General features: G+C 40.4%; 1 protein-coding gene across 1 annotated transcript; it reads right to left on the reverse strand.

The window, feature by feature from the left end:
• Positions 1-316: 316 nt before the first annotated feature.
• On the reverse strand, positions 317-23,761 carry arhgap42a (Rho GTPase activating protein 42a). Its single transcript, XM_047378847.1, has 24 exons — positions 21,274-23,761; positions 14,285-14,380; positions 14,128-14,189; positions 11,250-11,321; positions 10,006-10,107; positions 9,797-9,907; positions 9,092-9,196; positions 7,418-7,547; positions 7,191-7,291; positions 5,911-6,020; positions 5,709-5,787; positions 5,559-5,598; positions 5,408-5,470; positions 5,241-5,315; positions 5,057-5,141; positions 4,919-4,977; positions 4,036-4,141; positions 3,755-3,914; positions 3,521-3,671; positions 2,258-2,935; positions 2,011-2,167; positions 1,729-1,800; positions 1,545-1,624; positions 317-852 (listed from the first exon to the last, which is right to left on the reverse strand). Exons 1-24 carry the CDS (start codon positions 21,425-21,427, stop codon positions 764-766), a joined length of 2,937 nt encoding a protein of 978 aa, XP_047234803.1. The 5' UTR covers positions 21,428-23,761; the 3' UTR covers positions 317-763.
• Between the last annotated feature and the right edge of the window lie 558 nt (positions 23,762-24,319).

Raw genomic sequence — 24,319 nt, forward strand, 5'->3', positions numbered from 1 at the left:
ACTTACGTATATGTCAAACTATATGTGGAAAAAGTTTTGAAATAATTTATTAAACCATTTAACAGGGCTGTGTACACTTCTAAGAGCAACATACTGCATTATTTTTCTTTCTTCAATAACTATATTACATTTCATAAATGTTTTCCCATGATGTGTTATGCAATTATAAGGGCTCCTTCCTGTCTTGTTAGGAAATCTAAAATAATCAATAGATTTAAATAAAATGTATTAAACTGCTCTATGACAAGGAGTGCAGCTCTAAAAATGTATAATGAATTGACAGTTAATACAAATGAGTAGAATTCACACATTCAGCGTTTGCTCAGTTTGTTTTTATTCAGACAGCAGTGAAGCTGACAGAGAGGGTATAGGAAAAAAGTTCATACAGTTTAAGGCACTGAGGTGTGAACACTGATTTTCTAGACAGACTAATGAAACATTAAAACATAAATTATCATGATTAATAGAAAAATACTGCTTCTATGTACCTTTTACACATGTTTACTGAACACATAACATTTTCAGTCTGCTAAACAAAAAACATAAGAGGCGATGATAAGTACTGAGAAACTAAGCCGTACAAGTCAAGTATTAACATCTACTGCGCTCTATACAGTAGGCTGATTACTCATATTTCTCCACAGTAGTCAGTGATAATAGTCACAGTTACAGTATTAGGTTTCTTTTATTCTTTATAAACAACCCTTAACATCTGAGTTGGACCTTCGTGATTCTTTCACTTGCTGACAGTTCATCATCCTTGTCAGACATATTTGATGTAATTTTCAGGTACGAGGCCAGTTCTGCCCTTATATGTCGCCTGAAGCCAACCTGGTTCCACAGATGGACCCACTGCAAAAAACAAAAAAAAAATAAAACAACAAAACAAACATGAAAAACTCAGACAATGAAGGCAAAGACTTTTATAGCCCATTTACAAGCAAATTGGGAAGCACAGAGCAATCAGCTGGTGGCTAGAATCAGCCAATTTCCTGCGTGACAGTGAACGCATCTTATATAGCCACAACTCTTTGCCTTGGAAGTTGTTACTGTGTGAAGAAGACCCAGAGACCTAAGAATGATATTTAAACTGTATTTCCTAAAACATGCTGAAGGAGCGAGAGAGAGCAAGACGTACAGCACAAAACAGAAAAGCTAAATGGAGAAAAGCAAAGCGGATCTATTTCATCCTTTTTCCATTTATTCTAGACATAAGTGAATAGAGCAAATAGGTTTATTAGACATAGAAACTAATCAGTTATATGTTCTAAGGTTAATTATGTTAATATTTCATTTAACAAACCAAAACACACTCCAAAAATATCATGAGTGTAAATGTCGTAAAATAAACCAAGCCTGAATTTGGTGAAAACAACAACCGTGAGACAAGAATGGAAAAGTAGAGGAAACCAGAATTTGAGCAAACATAATGAGATAATGAAATATTCACATTTAAAAAAAGTTGAAATGCAAAGATCAGCAGACAGATAGTTTTTCATCTTGATAGAGCAAACACATTCACTCTCAAAAACATGAAACGTTACCATTTGTGAACAGCGCCCCCTGTGGAAAACTGAGTTCATGGCTGTGCTCTGCCTCACAGGAATACATGGCTTTTGCTTCCCTGCAAGGAAGAAATAAAACGGGGCTCACAAATTCAGTTAACGAGGGATTCATCAATCAAGACGTATTACTTAACGGGCGACAGTGTCATCAAAGTTACCGTACCTTCCTGAGGGACAAATGTCTAATGCTGAGGAGAACACAGAACTCTCACGCTGAGGCTGCCTGATTGATAATCTGCGACACAAACACAACACGCATAAAAAAGACCAGTTTTGTTGCTGGTAGAGACGTACCCCAAAAGACTCGCTTTAATTGCAGTTAAAAGGTGGTTCAACAAAGTATTCAGTTGGTCTGTTTTTACTTAAAGAACAAAAACTTTAAGTGAAAACTGAATTAGAATATCTTAAAAGAAACAAAAAGAAAACCCTGCTAGGTTACACTCACAATGAGACAGGCCTTGAATAGCCGTTGCTGGATGTAGCTGCAGCGTGCTTCGGGATCAGATCAGAGCCACAGCGGTGGTGTCCTTTATGTGCTTTTAATCTCTCCTGTTGGTCCAGCGACATGAGGCTCTGCACTGATCCGTGGCAGCTTTTGTAATCTTCAAACAGAAGAGATCAGAATCAGGGAGTGAAAGTGGTAAATGTTTTCACTTTTATTTGTTTTAGAGGGAAAAAAGCCTTTTACACACCTTCTGAAATGTGCAGGGAGGTGAGAGAGGATGATGTGGAAAGCCGGTAGGGAAACAGAGAAGAGGAGGAAGAAGAAGAGGAGGAGGCAGTGCTATGTTGTGGAGGAGAGGTTGAGTTTGTCCCTCTAACTTCTGTGACTTCAACACAGGATGTGTTTCTTTGCTCCACTGAATGAGTGCTCTTCAGGGAGGAGATGGAAGCTGCTTTCTGAAGAGGTCCGCCCTCCCTGACAGATGAGGAACGATCCCCCGATGAGGGCTGGACCGACGTTGCGGACGCAGATCTTGAATCTTTTGCCGAAGACAAAGAAGCGGTTGAGTTTCTGTTGAAAGACCTCTCCACTGCAGAGAGTAAAGAGGATGTGGAGGAGGACACAGAGGAAGTCTGCTCGACCGAGGAGAGTGGAGCGGAGGTCCAGGAACAGGAAGGCGTGAGGCGGGGGGAAGGCGCTCTGTCTGGTAGGTCTTTCTGATCTTTCCCATTGGTGGTGTTGTGTGGTGGCGAGCTGGAGGAAGCCGAAGGAGGAGAAAACTGTGTTGTGGTGGGTGGGCCAGCCTCAGCAGCAGGAGAAGATGGAGGAGATGTCTTAGACAATCCATTCTTCTCAGAGGAGTGTGAGGACAACGACTCCTGGCTGCCCATCGGAGTTGTATCGGGGCTGCTGCTGAATGTGTCACCTGAAAACAAAACGCCACATAAACCAAGAGAAAGACAAAGGAAGCAGACTGCTGATCTGTTCTGTGGCTGTCCCAGTGATACAGGATTCATCTCCAAGCAACAACCACAGGCTAACACAGTTAAAATCACACACCAAAATAAAACCACTGAGAAAAAAAAGTTACAGGACGACCTTCAAATGGCTATAAAAAGTCTTCGGTAAACGAACAGAGGGTGTTTGCTCAGCGAGATGTGTGCTCTCTATCTGTTTAGATATGGCCAGACATTTCTGCTGATAATTTAATAATTAATAATAATTTTATTTTCTTTGCAGCTCCAATTAGCTGCGAGTACAAAATGTTCTTCTCCAGTTTCCACTTTGCTTTGAATGTTCTAATAATTAAGAACTGGTACAGCAGTATGTTGTGCTCTGCTCCCGTCTCTACCTCATGACCGTCCTAAATAAGGTGTGGGCCGGCTCCAGACTGACTTGCTGTTTAGTCCATATTTGGATCGGAGCTTGGAGTGAAGTGGACCTGACTCCATTTAAAAAGGAGTCCATTTAAGTAACATCAACAGGATCTATGATCAATAAAAAGACTCACTGTCATTTTCTGCCAGGCAGAGAGCAGGAGTATACAGACGGGCCTTTCTCTTTCCAGATGACAGACAGATGGCCTTGCCTCTCCTTGGAGTCGACCGAGAGGACGGAGCTTGAGGCAGCGGCACTGACAAGTCCGGAGCCTCACCAAAGATCTGACAGAAACGCAGTTTACATGTATATGCATGTGGATTCAGTATTTACACGTGTGTGAAAGCGTACGTGCTTGTAAACTCACTTTGTCGTGGTTTTCAATGATTATCTCCACCACAATGTTCTGAAACTTGATATTCATCATGGCGGCCACCGTCTCCTCCTGTGACCTCATCAACGTGGGCCCGAAGATCATCCCGAGGTTAGATACAGTCATCAGGTTCTGATCACTGTGAGAGGACACCCTACAAACAAAAACCACAACACACACACACACAAGGACCATAGGGGTTCAATAACACTGCATTAAAACAGAAAGGACATTAAAAGCTGAACAATAACAGCCCCATGAAACCATGTACATACTTGTGAAGATGATTCGTTAAGATGTCCAACATTGCTTTGTTTTTTTCTGGAAGTTTGTGCACAAGAGCATGAATTGCTCTCACTCTGTACGTCTGGTCATCATACTCTGAAAGAGGCAGAGAGCATAGAGGGTGGAGCATGGTGTTCTTTACTCTAACCCTTAATATACTTTAGAAAAACAACAAGTGCAGTCTAGAAACTTCTTACATACAGTGCCTTGCAAAAACATTCATTTATTCCCCTGACCTTTTTTCATGTTAAAACTTTATTTTTTGAGATTTTCTGCAATGCATGGTTTTTATAGGTTTTTCCAAATAAAATAAAACATGCGCAGTGTCTATTAATAAATCAGACCCTCGTTGTCATTACTCTGTAGTCACCTTTTGTTGCACTTGCAGCAGCGAGGCTTTTGTCTCTACCAGTGTCGCACATCAAGAGATTAAAGTTGTGCTTATTTGTAAAATAGCTCAAGTTCAATTGGATTGAGACTATTTATGAGCATTACTTTCTAAGTCTTCTCAATTGGATTTAGGTGTGGACTTTGACTGGGCCATTCTAACACGTGATTATGCTTTGATCTAAACCATGCCATTGTAGCTCTTGCTGTATGTTTAGGGTCAAACTGAAAATCATCATTTTTATGGCTTACTTCCACTGAGCTATGGATCTCTGCAGCTCCTCCAGAGTTATCATGGACATCTTGGCTGCATCTCTGTCAGTTTAAGTAGGCGTTCATATATTGGTAGGTTTGCAGTTGTTCCATACATATTTGGACGAGGGATCGAAGATTGCTCTGTGAGATGTTCAAACCTTGGCATTTGGGATGAATACTTTTGCAAGACACTTTTTTTTATTTTCTACAGCTAAATTAATAAAATCTTACTTGCAGCCCTGATGAATTCTTTATGGAGCCTGTAGGTCAGTAATGGCTCTGCCAAACACCTGAATGTAGATTATAGAATAAGAGTTTGCACTTTGTGAGCAAATAAACAAATGATGCCATGTCGTTTGCATACATTACCTAAAATAATCTTTCAGACCACTGGTTATGGTCTTGTTGTCCCAGATATCTGCATCCAGCTGCATATCGGAGGGTGCACTGGTAGCTGCAGGAAAGTTTATACATCAGAACTTTTACATGTATTTGCTGTTTTATTTATAATAAAACAAGAAAATCTTTCCCTACTATATAAATATCATCATACCAAACGCGCTCGCCATCAGCCGCTGCACTTTTGAGTTTACTCCCCCTGTCCTGTACAGTCCAAGGTTCATCAGGCCTGCAAACAAGTTGATAAATAATGGTCGACAGTAGATGTCATAAATATACATAAACACTGGTACTGTTAAATGTGGTAAGGGCAAGGAATACCTCTGGTTTCAACCAGCTCAACACACTTCTTAACAAAGTTGAAGCCCGCTTCGTTGAGAAATGCTATAAAATAAAAAACTCAAATCAGACAAAATAATTATTATAATTAGGGTGTATAATGTTCTCAAGCTGACCTAAACTTGATACTTACTCTCCTCTTTTTTACTGAGCAGAGAAGGAAGAGTGTAAATCTGCACAAACAGAGGGAAAGAAACACGAGAATAAGTTGGTTTCCCTCTAGTAGCCAAACAGTCTTTTGTCCCCTGAGATTTATTTTTTATAGAGGAGGGTGTGTCCTCACAGGCTCTTTTCCATCCATTGCCTCCATCCACAGCCGCCTGTTGGCCTCTGACAGGGCTTGTAGAGTAATGACGCCATGTCTGCACGAAAAGAGAGTTACACCCAACCTCAATTAGTCGGCCACACCTCCAATTATTCAGTCCAAAAATAAAGCATGCATCATTCATGAGAAACACAAAGACTCAGCTGGATTGTCCCCTCACCGCTCCACCACCTCAATGTCAAAGCAGAAGCGCTTGTCGATTGAATCTGTCTTCCTTCGGACGCATGAGCGTAGCCTGAACATATCTGGGGCGCCAGTCACCACACCATTCTAGCGGAGAGATGAGGTATACACATGCCTCTGAGTGTCATCATCGGTTGGTACTGACTATTATAAATTGTTCCAGTGAGAGAAATGAAAAACAAAACTCTTTGGTGTGGACGAAGTTAAGTCAGAGGAAGCAGAATTGTAAGATGCAATTTAAAAGGTAACTGCAGGCTCAATGGTTGGTTCCTGGCTGGCGGCCTTTGGTTTGGAGGATGCTCTGGTGGGCATCCCTTCCCTCCCTGGGGCTATCTCGGGCGGGATGGCACCGTTCCTATCCTCCCTCTGTCCTCCTGAGTTCAGGGCCGCCAGGATGGGGGTCCGAGGGGATTTCCCTTCCTCGGTGCTGGCTGGTCTTACTGTCAGGGCCTTATGTGGGCGCCCGACCGCTGGGGAGAGCGGGCTCCAGGCTTGGCTCGCAGAAGAGGAGCAAGAGTGCTGGGTCGAGGGGTTCAGTGCCTCTTTCTGTGCCTCTCTGGCCTGGAGGCTGCTGCTCCTGTGCTTCACGGTGGACCTGCCTCCATGTTGGGCGATATGGCTATCCTGTTGCGATGCCTTCAGAGGCCGCTACCTGTCATATGCTGCTCTTAGGCGCTGAGTGTTGCAAGGTTTCAACCCTTCTTACAACCCAAAATGCCTTGCACCTCCAGGTGACAAATACATACACATCTGCAAACCCCTGCACACATTCCAAAAAGCTAAAGGTCATACAAATACAAATTCCTTTTTTGTTGATTTGGCCTTTCAAGGTTAATCCCAGATACCGTCTTGATGGAATAAAGTCAATCACACAATTAGGCATACAATGTTGAGATATTCGTTGTGTAGAACAAAACTGTTCTACACATGTAGGCAACCAGCTTCCTGTATGGAATGCCTAAAATGCTAAGAAAGGATGCATGAAAGAAAAGTAAAAGCATATTTTACAGGAAGTATAAAACCTCTGCTCACCTCTGCTCTTAATATAAATAATTAAGGACTGCTCATCGAATAAGTAAATCTTCTTATATTATAATTCTTAAAGAGAAATTGGAATCAGCTATAATTGGTATATCAGGACAAAAAAAAAGAAATTGCAAATCAACCACAACATTCTGATCAGTGCATCTCTAATATAAATGGGTTAACCATGTATTACAACATTGATATTAGTTATCATGGATGCTACCAGCTCACCTGTCTGCTGGCTGGTCTGGTCTCCGTGTTGCTCATGGTGAACATCTTTGAGCTTCTCTCATAGGTACAGTAGTATCTGGTCCACACACTTCCCAATGGGCCTAGATACACATATTGTCACTACCGTGCTTTCCTATATGTAAAAGTTTCGAGCTTGATTTAGTTTGATAGGCATTTAATTGTCCTTAAGGGAAAGTAACTGATTAACGATATAAAGAGTATCTCACGTTTCTCTTGTATGTACAGAAATCCCTCCATGGCGAAGCAGCTGGGGGCTTTGAAGTCATCTTCAGCAGACCTGATCCTTTTCATGAGCCTCTCAACTTCAACACGAGTACTTTCAAAGTTGTTACGAGCCTTTACAAGAACACAGGCACATAAAAAACGCTTTAAATCCACCGGGATTTTAAACACAACCACCTCTCAGCTTTACAGGGAACAGTCTGAAGAGTGAGCTGCAGTTTTTTAGACCACCAAGAAGGACGAACCACATCCAACAGGATTAACTGTGGACGCAAGAGGAAGCTGTCTGAAAGGGATGTTCGGGTGCTAACCCGGATTGTATCCGAAAAACATAAAACCACGGCTGCCCAAATCATGGCAGAATTAAATGTGCACCTCAGCTCTCCTGTTTCCACCAGAACCGTCCATCAGGAGCTCCACAGGGTCAATATACACGGCCGGGCTGCTATAGCCAAACCATTGGTCACTTATGCCAATGCCAAACGTTGGTTTCAATGGTGCAAGGAGCGCAAATCTTGGGCTGTGGACAATGTGAAACATGTATTGTTCTCTGATGAGTCCACCTTTACTGTTTTCCCCACATCCGGGAGAGTTACGGTGTGGAGAAGCCCCAAAGAAGCGTACCACCCAGACTGTTGCATGCCCAGAGTGAAACATGGGGGTGGATCAGTGATGGTTTGGGCTGCCATATCATGGCATTCCCTTGGTCCAATACTTGTGCTAGATGGGCGCATCACTGCCAAGGACTACCGAACCATTCTTGAGGACCATGTGCATCCAATGGTTCAAACATTGTATCCTGAAGGCGGTGCCGTGTATCAGGATGACAATGCACCAATACACACAGTAAGACTGGTAATCTTTCACCAGTCTTGCTGTGCCACTTTGGGGTGTTTTAGAGGAGCGAGTCAGGAAACGTTTTCCTCCACCAGTATCACGTAGTGACCTGGCCACTATCCTGCAAGAAGAATGGCTTAAAATCCCTCTGACCACTGTGCAGGACTTGTATATGTCATTCCCAAGATGAATTGACGCTGTATTGGCCGCAAATGGAGGCCCTACACCATACTAATAAATTATTGTGGTCTAAAACCAGGTGTTTCAGTTTCATTGGCCAACCCCTGTAGATAAAAGAACAACTCATTACAACCAGGGTATGAGGAATAACATCTCTGAATGCTGTACTACTCCGTATTAGCAAGGAGTAGCTAATAAAGTGGCTGGTAAGTTTAGATTTCTCAACCAGAACTACAAAGCATGGAACAAATAAGTAAAGCTGTTGTATTTAAAAAAAAAAAGGTTGGCAGAAAAAAATAATAATAATAACACTAAATAAATCTGAAACCTGTAATTAAATATCTGGATGTATTTCTGACGTTTTAAGACTTAAAATTAAGAAAATCACATGTAGCATTTAGTATTTGGTTTTTTTTAAACCCTGCATAAAACATTATTGAACATGTACGAATATAATTCATCAGTGCAAAATCTTGTTTAAAAAATAAGACGGTAGAGGGTGAAGTTTGCATTTTAAAACAAACTACAATTCCCGTTCCTTTGACTTCCTCTCTAGCAGCTAACCTGCTAGTGACTGTTTACACAGAATAAATCATAGACAGAGATTTAATCTTAAAGTCTTGGGAAGAACAAGCACTTACATTTTGCAGATTAAACTGGAGCTGCTGCTTGTAGGGTTCAAACTCATTGGCCAGCTCATAGCCCTCGTGGTAGAATGTAAACAACCCCTGGAGGAAGGCTAATAACTGAGGAGCACAGTGAGAGATCCACAGAATAAATGTTAGCTCTGGGTTTGGGAGTGTAAAACATAATAAAGAGATTACAACACCCTTGATTTTCAGTCATCTGTTCAATAATCCAAACTGCTTCATAAGAGCAAACCCCTCCGAGCTTTGCTTGTTGTTTATTTTGCTGCCATTGTTTATTTTACAACAAACAGCTTTTCCTCTCTGTCAGCTGGAAAAAAAATCTAATCACAGGAAGTCCTGCTACAGCAACAGGAAGCGCCCTTTACTGATATCTATCATTTCAAATGTTTTACCCCTGGTCATGCTGTGTGAATAAAGTGTGTTTTTCAGCTCATGGGTCACTTGTTTTTTCAGTGGCCATGTTTACATTTACACACTTGTTAATGGCTCGGCTTGTTTTTGATGCCTGTGTGTGAGAAACAGCACAGGAAAAGACTAATCACTTTAACTTTCCTGTGATGAAGCACTGCGTTCTGACCTGTCTTCCATTTTAAAACCGTTGCTGTCAAATAAGAAAAACCCTAAACTAAATATAAAAAAGGTTGTGTATAACTATAAATAAAGCAATGACGTTTAAGTTTGCAATTGTTATCTTACTGGCTCCACAAACTCAAACTTCTTTCGTTCCTGCACTTCTTGAATCTTGAAGACATACTGAAGAGATGCATCGTAAAAAATCTGCCTATCTTTGTCCATCTGTGAGTCAGCCTATAAGAGAAAGAACCACAACAAATACTTGAACTTGAAGAAACCTAGCAGGTGTGGGAGGAACATGTTGTGGCTTTGTGAGAATCTGGAGAATTTACCTCCTGCAGCTGGGATTCCTTCTTCCTGGAGGACACACTGAGATACTTTTCCAGCACAGAGTAATACCTCTCTGTCTCCTTATCAAACTGCTTCTTTTCCTCCTGAGAAAGACATGGCAGCAGAGAGGATGTTAGTAACAAAGATTTCTAAACAACAGAGAAGGGACCAAATAAATGTTTTGCGAAGAGACACAGCTGTTCATCACTACAGCACAAGCTGCAATGAAAGAACTTTATCATAACTTGAGGCTGGGGAGACCTGGGTTCCCTTCCAGCAGACAGGAAGCATCTCAAATATAATGTGGCTCAGATAAATATAATGTTTGTATGACATGAGACGTTCCTGCAGAACATTAGTGACTCAAAACTAACATGAAAGAGCAATAAAAACACAGGCTGAAACGGACACAAAAACCAAAATCCTACACAATTCAAACTCAATGTAGCCGAAATGTTCAAAGGAAAATGGCTTTAGCATGTCAGATGTAAAAGTGTATTACATTAGATCAACATGAAAGCCAATCTGCTTTAGTGTTGCCATGGGAAAAGTAAGGCGATGACCAAACATTTACACTGTAGGGGCTATTAATGCCGAAATACCACAAAAATACATCTAGTTAGTCACAAGAATTGTCTGAAATGACCCAAATATGCAATTAAGTTGCATATTTGGGTAACAAGGCAGCAGCTTTCAGGAACTAAAACTTTGGCAAAGCACAGAGAGGCCATTAATGATCTAAATGAAGAGGCTCTGTTCCAAACAGCTGCTCTGCAGCATCTAACTCTACATGAGCCACAGATATTATTGCTCAGTATCATCTAGCTGAAGATGAGCTGCTCACACATCTGTGCAACATTCTGCAGTCTGAGGAGCTGCTTGGATCAATGCACAGAAATGAGCTGAGGTTGTACTTTCAGACCCAGTTGCTTTTATAACCAAACCAGCTCACGAAGTTACACTATGTCCTCTTTTCAGTCTTACAAAAGGGAACATTAGATAAGTGGATAAAACAACTTGAAACAGCTGTCAGCAGACGCCACACATTCATTGTGTTTATGCTGTCTGTGCATCTCTCGGTCTGTGACATGCTCACAGTCCACTGTCTGTTCCCATGACCTTGTTCCTGACTGCATCGTTTATCTGAACTAATCGAACTTGTGATTGTTAACCAGTCATCGGATAACTTCTCAGCACAACCAACATTCCTTGATCTTCACTTCATTACTTAAAGTAGTGGGTGTACCTTAACAGCTCCGATCTGCTCCTTCCGAAACCTCTCAAGTGGTGAGATCAAGACGTCATCGGCATTCTGGATCTGAAAAAACAAAAAAACAAAAAACAGAAGTGAGTTCAGTTTGTAGTGACAGTAAATACCGGGAGCAGCAGCAAAATGTCCCGTGAGGGCTGCAGCTGTAAGTTTGCTGTCAAAGTTCAAATAAGGTTTCATTAAACCGTGGTCAGCAAATCCCTGATAAACTTTAAAAGACAGCAATGATTAGTGTTTTCTTGAAGATTTAATGGTAGTAACAAAGAATTTCCAGAAAAATGTTTCAAATCATACATGCTACGTTAATCAACCTGCCTGACAAAAAGTATCACTTAGAAGTTTGTGACATTAAGTTAGATAGAAATTTATTCTATAGCAATGCTTTATTTCTACTGAGGCCATGATGGCACTAAGAAGTAACCAGGAGTGAGTTGATATGAACATGGTAATTAGGTGTTTTCCTTATTATATCATTGTTTTGAGTTTTAGTGCTTTTTAAACATCTAGAGTTATTTCCTGTTAGATTTCTGTCAGATCCTCCCCTGGGTTTCTTTGTGTTTCTGTTCAGCTCTGTTCTGGTTAATTAGTCTCTGTCCCTCAACTCCTCTGCCTTAGCTGCTCCTTGGATTAGCTTCTCAGGTTCACTGGTCATCTTCCATCTGTGCCTCCTGTTTGCATGCCGGTTCCTTTTCCGTTGTCCATTCTTCAAGTGGAAGACCATTTTGTAAAGTACTTATTTTCACCTCCGTTTAACTCTGCAATTGAGTCCTTCACTAAACTGAAACATGAGAGTATTTGAGAAAGGTACGCAGGTTCCAACTGAAACAGATCTCACATGTTAAATGGCTTTTAAAAATACAAGCTGCAAAATATATTGAATCACAATTCCATTATTTTGTGCAACAATGCAATCACAAGCCACTGTTTGGATTCAGTATTTTGTAGACAGTTAAATTAAAAATGCCATTCTTCATGCACTGCATGATAATAATATATTTGGCCAGATGGACGAAGTCTCACTGCTCTTCACATCCACATCTGATGTAGATCTTAGCGACTGATAAGCTAAAGCTCATGGAGAGTGGTGGAAATAGCGGAAGGACATTGCAATATTTGACAATAGTATTGCAATCCTATGGTCTTCTAATATAATGCGGCCTTACTTTCTGTGTAAATGTTCCTCTTGTAATAGAGCCAAGGAATAAACATTCTGGAGAGGTGTAAAATATTACAAAGGCACCTGGGTCAAACCTCTTTTACAGCAGCTCTTTATTAAATTAATAATACATTTATCAGTGGCATCACTTTTTAGTCAGTCACTTAGTGCTTTATGGATATACTCATTAATTATACAGAGAGTTATTCTATGTCGGATAATGTAAAACTCTGTGCTGCACTTTGACCTCACTTTCACTTCAGTTTAATGTTGCACCAATAACCAAAGACAGGCCTGCCTTCATTGTAATGCTGGATTTTTCAACACATCCCAATAAGCAGAGGGAAACGGAGACTGTGAGGTATTGTTAAACCCAAAAAGAGAACTTTCTGGTTGAACAGGTACGTGTTTTAAAGGAAACTACTTTCTAAAAGGAGCTTTAATAATGATGTCATTAGACGTTTAGAAAAATCAGCAGGGTTAAAGTTACAGCAAGTAAAAAAAAAAAAAAAAGAATCAAAACACACACACAGAAAGAGCAAAAGACAGAAGAAAAACATGCACATGGACTTTCCCAGGCAGTCAAACTGCACTCATTCTCACAGGGGAATTGCCCGAATAGGTTCCACATGGTTCCTCTGCAAGCAGACCATGCAGGCAGCCACAAAAGCAAACATACACTGAGAAAAGGGTTTATATATAAGGTAGTATACTATGGTCCTCTGTTACAAATGCTCTACGCTTTGGCTCCACGCAGAATATGCCAGAATTTAGTCAGTCCTCACACAGGCCTCCAACTGATGGAGGATCACAGAGTCCAAGACTTTTCCCAAATGCAGTACACACAGTGCTGCTGGCACAAGGTTTCTGCCACAACTGTGTAAATCCGAGTTGTGGGAAAGCCAGAACATGAGACAAATCCAAGGAGGTTACAGAGAAGGTGTCTAAAAGGACTGAAACCTTTACTTTGACAAATCTGCTCAATATTCTCTCGTAATTCTGTTTAACTTTAGACTGATGGTCATAACTAAAATTAGAAACAAAAGGAACACCGGCAAAGACAAAGCTCAAGTCAACTAATACTGAGAGCAGCAGATATTTGCACCTGAAACAGTGTGAAAAGCATCACGTTTCTACATGCACATTAGTTTCACATTTAAAGTAAATAGTGCCAGCATGACTCTATGTTTACTGATGATCTTTGTCTTGTCTCAAACATGTTTATTATTATTTCACTTACCAGATTTAAAGGGGCATAACTGTAACAGCACAAAAAAAGAAAGACAAACATACATATTGTGTGCAAAATAAAACTGGGTTTTACAATCAAATTTGATCTCATTTGAAACCAAGTATCTACATATGCAGTATAAACAGACCCATGACCATTGTTTCCCATTATCTGACAATAAATCAGACTAAACGTTTCTTGTTTGAGTTCAGTTTGGATTGTTTAAGAGAAGTGAGAAAAGGTTTGCGAACGGACAGTGTGAATGAGAAGTCAGGGATGAAAATTGATGCGTTCAAAAAACAAATTGCAGCAGAATGTTTTCCTCATAAATAATGAGTGTCACTGAAACTAAATCTGAGAAACAAAAAGGCTGAAGATACCTCTTTTGTATAAGTCAGTGTTTCAGTCTTCTCTTATTCTGCTCACGCATCAAATATATGAAAATAAACAAAAGCCTAAACTCTTACCAGTCGTTTTCTCTCCTCTTCCATCGTGCTTAAGAGCTGAGAGAACTCCTTCAAGGACTGAGCTGCAGCAGAAATCAAAGACTTAAAATCTCTGGAGGCTAGTTCACATCTTACAGGGAACGCATAGATGGAAGCTACTTTGGTACATTTTTCTCACCTATATTGATTTCATCATCTGTCTCTGCATCTCCAATACATTCAAACTGGAACTCCTGCAGAGACTGAGAGAACCGCTGCACTGCCAGAGACAGACCTGAGGAAAAACAAGTAGCAAGGTATAATTGCTAATATAGTTTTACTAAAGGCTCACAGTTATGTCACTGGTCAAACCAATCACAAGGTTCCATATATCTCTCATGGAACAAGCCCAAAGATTTGAAACAAGACTCTGACGTTTCATCCGATGCCAAGGCATGAAGGGTCAAAGTCTGATGTAGCTGTGCTGCCACACCTGGCAATAACATGTGTTTCTGTGTTATATGCTCTCTGACGGTGCTGCGTTTGCTCATTCACACTCTGACACTACACTGCACTGCATTTTGATCAAATCCAATTAATCAAAGCCCTGCAGTATGAACAGATAATTAAATGAAATGAAGCGGAGCCCCGTTTGTATCAGAATACAAACGGGGCTCCGCTGCAAAGAAAGGGATCTAAGGTAAGGTTTAACTTTCAACATATAAAAGGATCTGAAAATGGCAACGTGCTCCAGCACTAGAAACAGAGATGAAGTCTTATTCATGCGGTTAAGTCTTACAACCTTAAGATGTGAACTTAGTGAATCAAGAGGACTTTTGGTGTTCAGTGAAGAAAGGCTGTGAATAGTCAGTTTTTATGAGAAGTATTTGCACACTCAAAAAAAAAAAAAAAAAGCTGGCATAGTTTAAATTTGGTGGTGGACCAGAGGTGCAGGACGAGCAGAGACAGCGCCGGTGCAGGCTTAACAGGAGATCCAGGTAACAAAGTTCATGAAAAAGTCCTGGTTTCTGGATCGCAGAACAAACTTCAACAAAGCTAAACAAGACAGGATAAATAAGACTAACGACACCGCGTGGAACAAAGGATGAAGACGAACTTAAATACAGACAAAGGTGGACATGAAACAATAGGGCAGGTAATCAGGGAAAACAGAGACAGGTGTGGATCAGGCGTGCGGGAAGACAGGGGGGCAGGTGAACCTTATTAGGGAGGGACGAGAACATGAGGATCCAGACAAGACAAACTGTAAACAAACCCGAGGAAACCAGAACACAGATCTGAGAATAAAACTAATAGAACAGAACCAAGAACAACTAACAAATAAGGTACCAGAAACAAGGACTGAAGAAATAAGTCACACTAGTAACAGAAAACAGCTGACTAATTGTAAACAAATACCAAACCAAAAACACACACCGTGACAAAAGCTGGGCTGACATTTTATTTAGTAGCATTTCAAAAACAGAAACATTAATTTATGATCAGGAAGGCGAGTTCAGTTAATCATGTGAAAGCACTGTTTAAATTTAGCATCTCATACTGAACACAAATAAAGGCAGCCCGAAAAACAGTAAACATGTGTCTCAAATATCAACTGTACTCCACTGGATTAGAATCTAAATATGGTGGCTAAGGTGATTCTTTACAAAAAATGACTTGTTCGCAAGAACAATGCTGCCGTTTAGTTTTAGCCCATAGTACAGAGAGAACAGTAAGCATGCTAAACTCTAAGTGTATCAGACAGGTAACAGCTGGCGTCCACGCTGATGGCATTAACCTGCGGGCCAGGTGAGGAGCCTCCCCCTTCTTTGTCAGTTGTTATAGTCAATGGCTAATTTTCTCATCCTGTGTTCAAATAGGCGTATTTTCCGCTATCAGGATTATTTAGTTTCACCCTCCATACGGGCATAACAGGAACAAGTACTACTACCTTTCACACTGTAATTCTTCTTTGCAGCGTGTCTTAAGATGCAGTTAGCTGTGTGGAGAGATCCACTTGTCAGTCAGCCAGAGATCGGATTCCCCCATTTTTTAGTACATTACCATAGGTGATCGGTGATCTGCAGGTCTTTAAACGCCTAAATTAAAACCTCCTGTCCTTTGATGCACTTTTTTAATGTTTTTGCGGCACTAGTGGCCATTATTGTCTTATTTTGTTCTAAATGCGCTGACAGGAACGCTGTGGAGAGAGGGGAAAGACATGCAGCAAAGGTCAACGGGCCGTGACTCGAACCTGTGCGGTAACGGCCTGCGTCGAGGACTAATGGTGCGTTCACACCAAACGCGGATTCTGCAAATTTTTCGCCTCATTTGTGTGCTTTTGCCCGCTTGACATTCCACATGAACTCCGCGTTGGCATTTGGCAACAAGCGGCAACGCTTCGCCGCGTCATCAAATAGGAGGAGCTTCTATCTGCTGCTTGCTGGTTTCAACTGAACATGCTGGACATGGATTTCACGGATAATCACGGTGTTTTACCTGTGGAGAGCCAAAAAACGCCGCCGACGTCAATGTCCCTGGGTTCACCAGATTCTTCAGGGACGGGAACAGTTCGGAGAGTACCACCACCTACTCCAGGAGCTGCGTCTGGATGACAGTCGATTTCAGCGGTACTTCCGTCTATCCAGGACCCAGTTCAAAGATCTGCTGCCCCGCGTTGGGAGACGAATCGGCCTCCGGGACGCCAACTACCAGCGACCGCAGTTAAGCCAGCCCGAAGCCGGACACTCAAGCTCCGCGGAGCCAGCGGCATTCAGCCCACGGCCGATCCGAGTCAGGCACCCAGATTTCGGCTAGCTGTTCTCTGTTGCTCCCTCTTCTGACGGGCGGTGGTTCACTAGGGACCGTCAATAAGTTTCCGAACCAAACAATCGTGGAAAATCTGAGGGCCTGAATCGGATCAACCGTGAGCTAGATGCCGCTAACTCCGCGGAGCTTGAACATCCAACTTCAAACTAACTTCACCGCGGTTTACCGGCGCTGTATCCCCGCTGCTGAACGCCTGTCCATCTGTCTTCGGTGAGTAAATAAATCTCAGCTCAGTAAAAAAAAAAAAACAGCCGATTTTTAATGTCCACATCTCCTAAATATAAGATATTTGTGCCTAAACATCGGTAAAAGTAATTAGTTGAATCATACAACTCTGGCTTGCCACACACCGCCACTATGATCTGATCCTCCATCTTCACTGTCAACCGCTTCTTCTCCGCTTTGGTCCTTCACCCTACGTCACAGCCAAATCCAGTCCCTGATTGGTTGACGCGACGCAAATTTAGGAAAAAGTTCAGATTTTTCAACTCGTCCATCGCTCTCGCTCCGCTCCTGCTTCGCTTGTCGCGCCTTCCGCGCCGCGCCCTCCGTGTCCTTCGCACCGCGCCGCGCCGCTCCGGTCCTGAACGCGCCTCTACATAGGGATAACATGTAAATTGACCGCTCCTTTCGCAGAAACCGCGTTCGGTGTGAACGCACCATAAGGCCTTCGAACATGGGTTGCGGGATTTACCCCTGCGCCAACCTACGCCCCTTTGATGCACTTTTAAAGTGTTTAATAAAATTCACATGCTTTGATGAATAAGTGGGATAATTTTTCAGCTCCTTTATATTCTGCTGAATCAAAAAAACTACCTCTATCAAAGAACTTGTAGCATTTCTTTCTTTTTTTATGTGTTACAGTCCTTAGAATAAAAAATCTGACTCAGTCAAAATCTGAGTCGGCAGGTCAGATCTCAAAGAATGTTGAAATTGGCCAAAAAGAAGCCTGATTCGTGACACTCTAGTTAAATATTGTTATTATACAGTGCAAATATAATGGATTGAATTGTTCTGTTAATGTGCTCAGATAGAGTGCAAATCAAGATACTGAAAATCAAAACTTTTCTGTGCAGTAATTTTGCACATTTCCTTTCGCTGTAACACCAGCGTCAATGACCACATTTCTAAAACCATCCAGCTTTTACTTATGCATTGAGGATTAAACCCAAAGGACGTAATTTTTGGAAACATTTTCAACCAAATGATGGCAAATCTTGTGCATTTCTGCACTGGCCACGATGAAACCATCCTCAAAATGAAGATCTTGTGAAAATAATTACAGTAAAACTAGATTACAATAATTTAAAACAAGACAGGCAGAAGCTCACAGAGATGTGCAAGTTTTAGTTTGGCTCCTGAACTGATAACACTGGTTGTCTTTGGAAAGATGTTGTTTGGAAACACGGATCGACGGAGAGGGATTGGCAACAAAAGAATAGAGATAGGGAGAGAGCAAGTAGGCTGAGGCCCATGAACATTTATGTATGTTTCTTTACGCTGCTTATATGTTTCAATTATTATTTTAACCCAAGAATATGTAAATGTTGGTCTCAGATTTCATTTTTAGTTTCCCAGAGTAAAATAATTGTCCCAACAACAAAAATCTAGCATACCGTATTTTGATGACTGGTAACACAAACTTCACCACATAAAGTGAAAACCATTGCTATTCCTATCACATAAAAAAGTACTGATGTACCATATGTCAGTTAGTGAGAAGAAAAAGATGCTCCCTCACTTTATCTCAATATAAGAGTTTTTGATGATCAACTATTGCTAATACATTTTTAACCAAATTATGGTCCGTAAAAATGAATTCTAATAACAGATAAACAGATCGTTAAATCATCTAAAGAAGCCTTTAGAGTTTTCGAGCGGTGCTGTTGAGTTTTCATGGTAATTCAGCCTTTCTATGTTAACCTGTGATCATAATGAGACTGAAATGCCCCACTGATTCACTACATCTTGAGTGAAGGGAGAATTTAGACCCTCTACATAACCCATTACAACCTAAGGGTTTTAAAGTTGTTTTAAAGTCTTCTAAAACCTGAGACTGACAACCACAGAACCTTTGATTCCTCAAGCTTTGAATAAAATATTATGTTCAATCTAAAAACGAAAGTTGAATCTTCCATTTTGTAAAAATAAATGTATTTGATACACCAACAGACAGTGACACATTAATTTAAAAGGAAGAAAAAATTAATTATGGTTTAGAAAATACAAATTTGAAAGGAGTAAAATACACACGCTCGTCTCCCTGAGTCAATGCTTTGTAGAACAACCTTTCGTACAATTACAGCTGCATGTGTTTTGGTCTCTACCAGCTTTTAGCTTCTACACTAAATCAGTCAGAGGGGGTGGACAGCATCAGTGAAAAGCAACTTTAAAGTCAGATTCTCTATAGGGTTAGAGCCTGGGTTTTGACTGGGCCATTGTAGCACAGGAATATGCATTGATCTAAAGCACTCCATTGTACATCAGGCCATACTTTTAGGGTGGTTGCCCTGCTAGAAGGTAAACCTCCATGCCAGTCTGACCTCGTTTGGAGCCTCTAACTGGTTTTCTTCGATAACTGTACTGAATTTAGCTCTATCCATCACCTCATAATCTCTGGCCAGGTTCCCTGCCCCCTGCTGTTTAAAAGCATTAGGGCTGAAACAATTAATCGGATCAATCGTGATTAATCGATTATTGAAATAATCTTTAACTAATTCAGTAATCAAATAATTGTTAACTGGAGTATACAGACTACAACATGCCATTCGCTTAAAGAAAACCCACTGAGAGAAATAATTAAGCCAAAACTGTACAAAAATATATACATTTTGCATTTAGGATGAAAACTGTTCTTTGTCTGTAAATATGCTCTATCTAGAACACCTCAAGTGGCATAGCTTTAGCTTCACGTCGTTCAAATTCTGTAAAAAGTCTCCTATTAAGCATTTTTTGCTATCTGATTATTAACTGATTAATCGAAAAAATAGTCGACAGATTAATCAATTAGCTAAATAATTGTTAGTTGCAGCCCTAAAAAGCATCCCCACAGCATGATGTTGATACTGCCATGTTTCATTGTATGGGTGGTGCTTACAGGCTAATGTTGGGTTTTAGTTTTATCCCACACATGTTTTCTTTTCTGTCCTTTATTGCGTGCCTTTTGAATGTCTACATTAAGAGAGTAACTATTTTAAAGCTGTGGGCACCAAAAGGTTCAAGGCCAAAAAGGATCTCCTAACATATCAGATCATTTTTGGCACTTGAAAACTGGAACTATTAGGCTGTTTTCAGAATCCTTGGGTTTTAATTTTTATTTGTGTTTGGATCATTTTCTTGTTGTTTATTTAAGTTCTATATGTCTTGCCATGTTTTGTTTATTTCGCCTTGTTCATTATTGTTTGTGAGGTGTTTCCATACTAGTTCATTCTTGTGTTTAGTTTCCTAGTTTACTTTTGTCTTCTGTTCTTTGTGCATTTGGATTTATATCTCTTAGATGATGTAAGTCTTTTCCCCTTGGTTAGTAGTTTCTTTTGTCCTTAGTTCAGCTCCCTTTGTGTCTAGTGATTCTATGTGATTAGTCTCCCTCCTACAGTGACCCGGCTTTCATTTTGCCTCAGCTGCTCCACATCTCTTAATAGCTCATCTGGTTCCTTTGTCATTTTCCACCCCTGCCTCAGTATTTAAGCTCCTGGTTTTTCATTGTTCTTCGCTGGATTATTTAATTATACTGTCAGTTACACTGCCTGCTCCCAATGACCCACTCTTCCTGCAATTTCCCACCCCATAATTTCTCCTTTTTGTTCATTATTAAAGAACCACATTCATTCTCTGCACTTGTGTCCTTCACAAACCTCATCATGACAAAATAATATTCCCGAAATCCAGTTTACTTTTCTGTTGTGCCACCCCTTGAGTATTAGTGGGCCCCCTTTGGCCACTCCTTACAAACCTTTCTGGAGGCGCCTCTGGTACCGGATCAAATTTTTTGAGAAAATGTATATAGTTATACATACATTTACTCAAAATGTATGTAGTTATATTTCATCAACATCTTTAAATATTCTTTTATGTACAATCAGTTATAGGATGTCCTTTAAATTGAAGGCTACCAATATAAAATGTACAGTACAATACCCTTTGAAGATACGTAATGGTACGTTTACCATACAGACACTATATATTAGTGTTACATTGTAACTACCCGCATCAATGTGTGGTTAAAAACGACCAACAGAAATAACTGTCCTCTGAAAGCCTAAATAGGTAAGCTAGCTGTGATTGAACTGGTTTCCTCTGGTGTCACAGATCAGTTAACTAACTAATCTTACTACAGAATTTTTGTCGTGGTTTACTTACTTCTGAGGGCAGATATGAGCATGTTTCCATCTTTGATCAGGTCTTTTATAAACCTGTTGGTTCTCTCCAGCTCTATTTCATGGCACTGCAGCCGTTCTCTGAACTCCGGACTATCCAGCAAGGAGTCACTGAACTCCAGCGTCGGAAGACCCATCGATAACTCAGGACACACCGCTATTAATTAATCAAACTACAAACAAGATCTCTCAGTAATCTGAACCGCTGGGTGCAAACAAATCTTTCACATACCGCGTCGTTTTAGAATAGAAAGCACGAAGATACTTGCTCTAGAGTTTCTTCCAGCTCCTTCTTTTCATGCCTTTCTCCCCTTTCTCCCCCCTCGCAGAACTTCCGGACACTGATACTTAAGCAGAGCCTCTGACAGAGAGGGTTCGGCTAGCTTTCACAGCGAGCCTTGCCGAGCTGTTTCTTCTACTTTGTAAATGCACTGCGCTGAAATATTACTTCGCTTTGAATTAACAAGTAATAAAAATGAAATAGAAAGGACTTAAGAGTCGGCGAACCGCAAAAATGCTTGGCTTAGGACACATTAAGACTCCCGACGACCGCTGGGAAGCTAACTTTTTTTTTTTTAACCTACGGCTCTAATGGAAGGCTTGTTACTATGGGAACGGGAGACTCCTGCTGGCGTGGGCAGAAATCAAGAGAAAATTTCCCCTAGAAACAGATTTTAGCTGTTAGGTGTGGGCTAAATGTGTGTTACGGATGACATTTGTATACATTTTTCTAAAGGTTTGTGTGCTTTCTTGTTGGTATATGGTACATATTCTAAAATGTTGACCACTGTTGCAAAGATTTTTTTTTTTTTTTATATAGGACGCTCTTTTGTCGGTATGTAGACTATTTTTGAATGGTATGGAAAACCGTTTATCATATGATAAACAGTTAAACTACATATTAAAAACAAATGCATTCATATCAGTTATTTCCGATGAAAAATAAACACTTCGGCTATTTGAAAGTTGTTTTTTAGACCCTTACAATTCGGAATTATTTCAGTTATCTAAGTTCTAACGTAAAAAAGATGTGTGCAAAAATATATTTTAAGAGACTTATGATCAAAAAACACATGAAAAAAATGGCAAAAATAAAAGTTTTGAGTTTTATAGTATCTGCAAAGGTTAGAAAAGGTTTTTTTAAATTCTAATTAAAGAACTCTCTCCCAAAACCTGCTGTTGTTACGTTATTTGTGTTGACAACTATTGAAAGCATATGTTTGAAAACCATACACATGTAGAGCAATATTAAAATAAAAACGATATACCAGGTGCAGACAGCTGATTAGTAAGTCCACATAACAAGAAATTAAGTTACCGTAAAGAAAAATGTAACAGAAAGGACAATATTAGAATTGTGGTTTGAGCTGAAGTTTCAAAGTTAAATTTCAAACTAAATCTGAGTTCAAGTAAACCTTTTCTCAGCAACTGATGAGTTGGCCTGGGGTTTTTATATATGGAGCTTTCACGTTCTCCCAGTGAATTCATGGGTTTTCCCCCAGTACTCTGGCTTCCTCCCAATAGTCAAAAACAGAACTGTTAAATTGCGAGTGTATGTGTGTGCATGGTTATATGACCTGTGTGTCCCTGTGTTGCCCCGTGATGGACTAGCAACCTGTCTAGGGTGTACCACACCTTTCACCCAATGACCGCTGGACAAAATGACCAGCTCCCACACGGCCCTACAGACAATGGATGGACGGATTAAGGTCTGCCAAAGAACATAAAGTGACACTCAATTTTCTTAAAACATGATTAACTAACCATTCTCTTGAGGTCATTTTTGTGTAAATAGCCAAACAATTTAATGTTTTCAATTATTAAGTCAAATGTGTGAAAGTTTGTAGAAGAACATGCAAGAAAATACGCCAAGAGACATCATATTACTTTGGCAGCATGTCACCTTATAATCACCTTTTGTGTTTTCCCCAAGCATAAGGTCATCTGCTGAATAGGTTTGGGTTAATTCAAGTGAAAGAAATACTGCTGCAGGATTTTTGTGGAGGGGCACAGGGGATTACTGAACACTGGCCAAATACTCTGTGGTAACCTCTGAACAGACTGAATCACTTTCAGCTGTTTCATTATGTGTAATGAAACACAGCGGCTCTCAAATTCACTTTCAACACCACACTTGCTGCTGTGCATCTGAGTCATTCTGCTTCCTAACAGATTTCAGCATTACACATTGTTTCAGATGTCCCTTTGTTTCTTTCTTCTGGTTAATCAGTTATTAAAACAGCTGAAAAAATACATATACAGACTTATGCTTCCCTTGAAAACAAATTGCCTCGGCAAGGTTTCAACAACCTCTTGGTGATCCTGCTGTTTTATTGTTGAAGTTAGGTACTACTGTATGTGCCACTGTGGGGAAGAATGGAACACCATGACTACTGCAGTAAACAAGCATAAAAGTAGCTCTGGTGCAGAGAAATGCAGACAACTTTGAAAGAGGCAGTAAACATATGTGTTTCCACCTCTAAGGTAAGCTGTATATCAAGTCTCTCCTTTAAAGTATTTTGTGCAACATTTGTTGTTTAAATTCATAGGATATTGTGATATTTTTTCATGTTTGCTGAAGGTTCTTGTACACAAAGGCAGGGTAACTCAACAGTTTTTGCTCTACCAGGCTCAGAAGAATCAAAGCTTTCGGTGATGCCTTTGATTCCGGAACCTTCAGACAAAGTGTTCTTTGAAAATGCCCATATAAGACGCCCCCACCGCTACCATGAATTGTTTCTGCGCAGTCGACCTTACAGAGGAGAGCCTCCGACCATGGCGGGTAAGACTTCACTTATTTTGGACAATGCAACAGATGAAGTCAGTTATGTTTTGAAATCAGTCAGTCTCGACTTTAAGAAACTTTATTACATTTTCTGTTATTCTAATCTACTGTTTAAAACAGGTTACCCACAGTGCCATGTGAAATTGTTAATACTCGTTGAACATTTCCTCTTTGGAGGAGCAGAAATAAAAGGATACACGGTTTTCAATTTATTTTTACAAACACTAATCTGATTCAGCCTCCT

This window comes from Girardinichthys multiradiatus, chromosome 11 (assembly GCF_021462225.1).
Source record: "Girardinichthys multiradiatus isolate DD_20200921_A chromosome 11, DD_fGirMul_XY1, whole genome shotgun sequence".
Lineage (NCBI taxonomy): Eukaryota > Metazoa > Chordata > Actinopteri > Cyprinodontiformes > Goodeidae > Girardinichthys > Girardinichthys multiradiatus.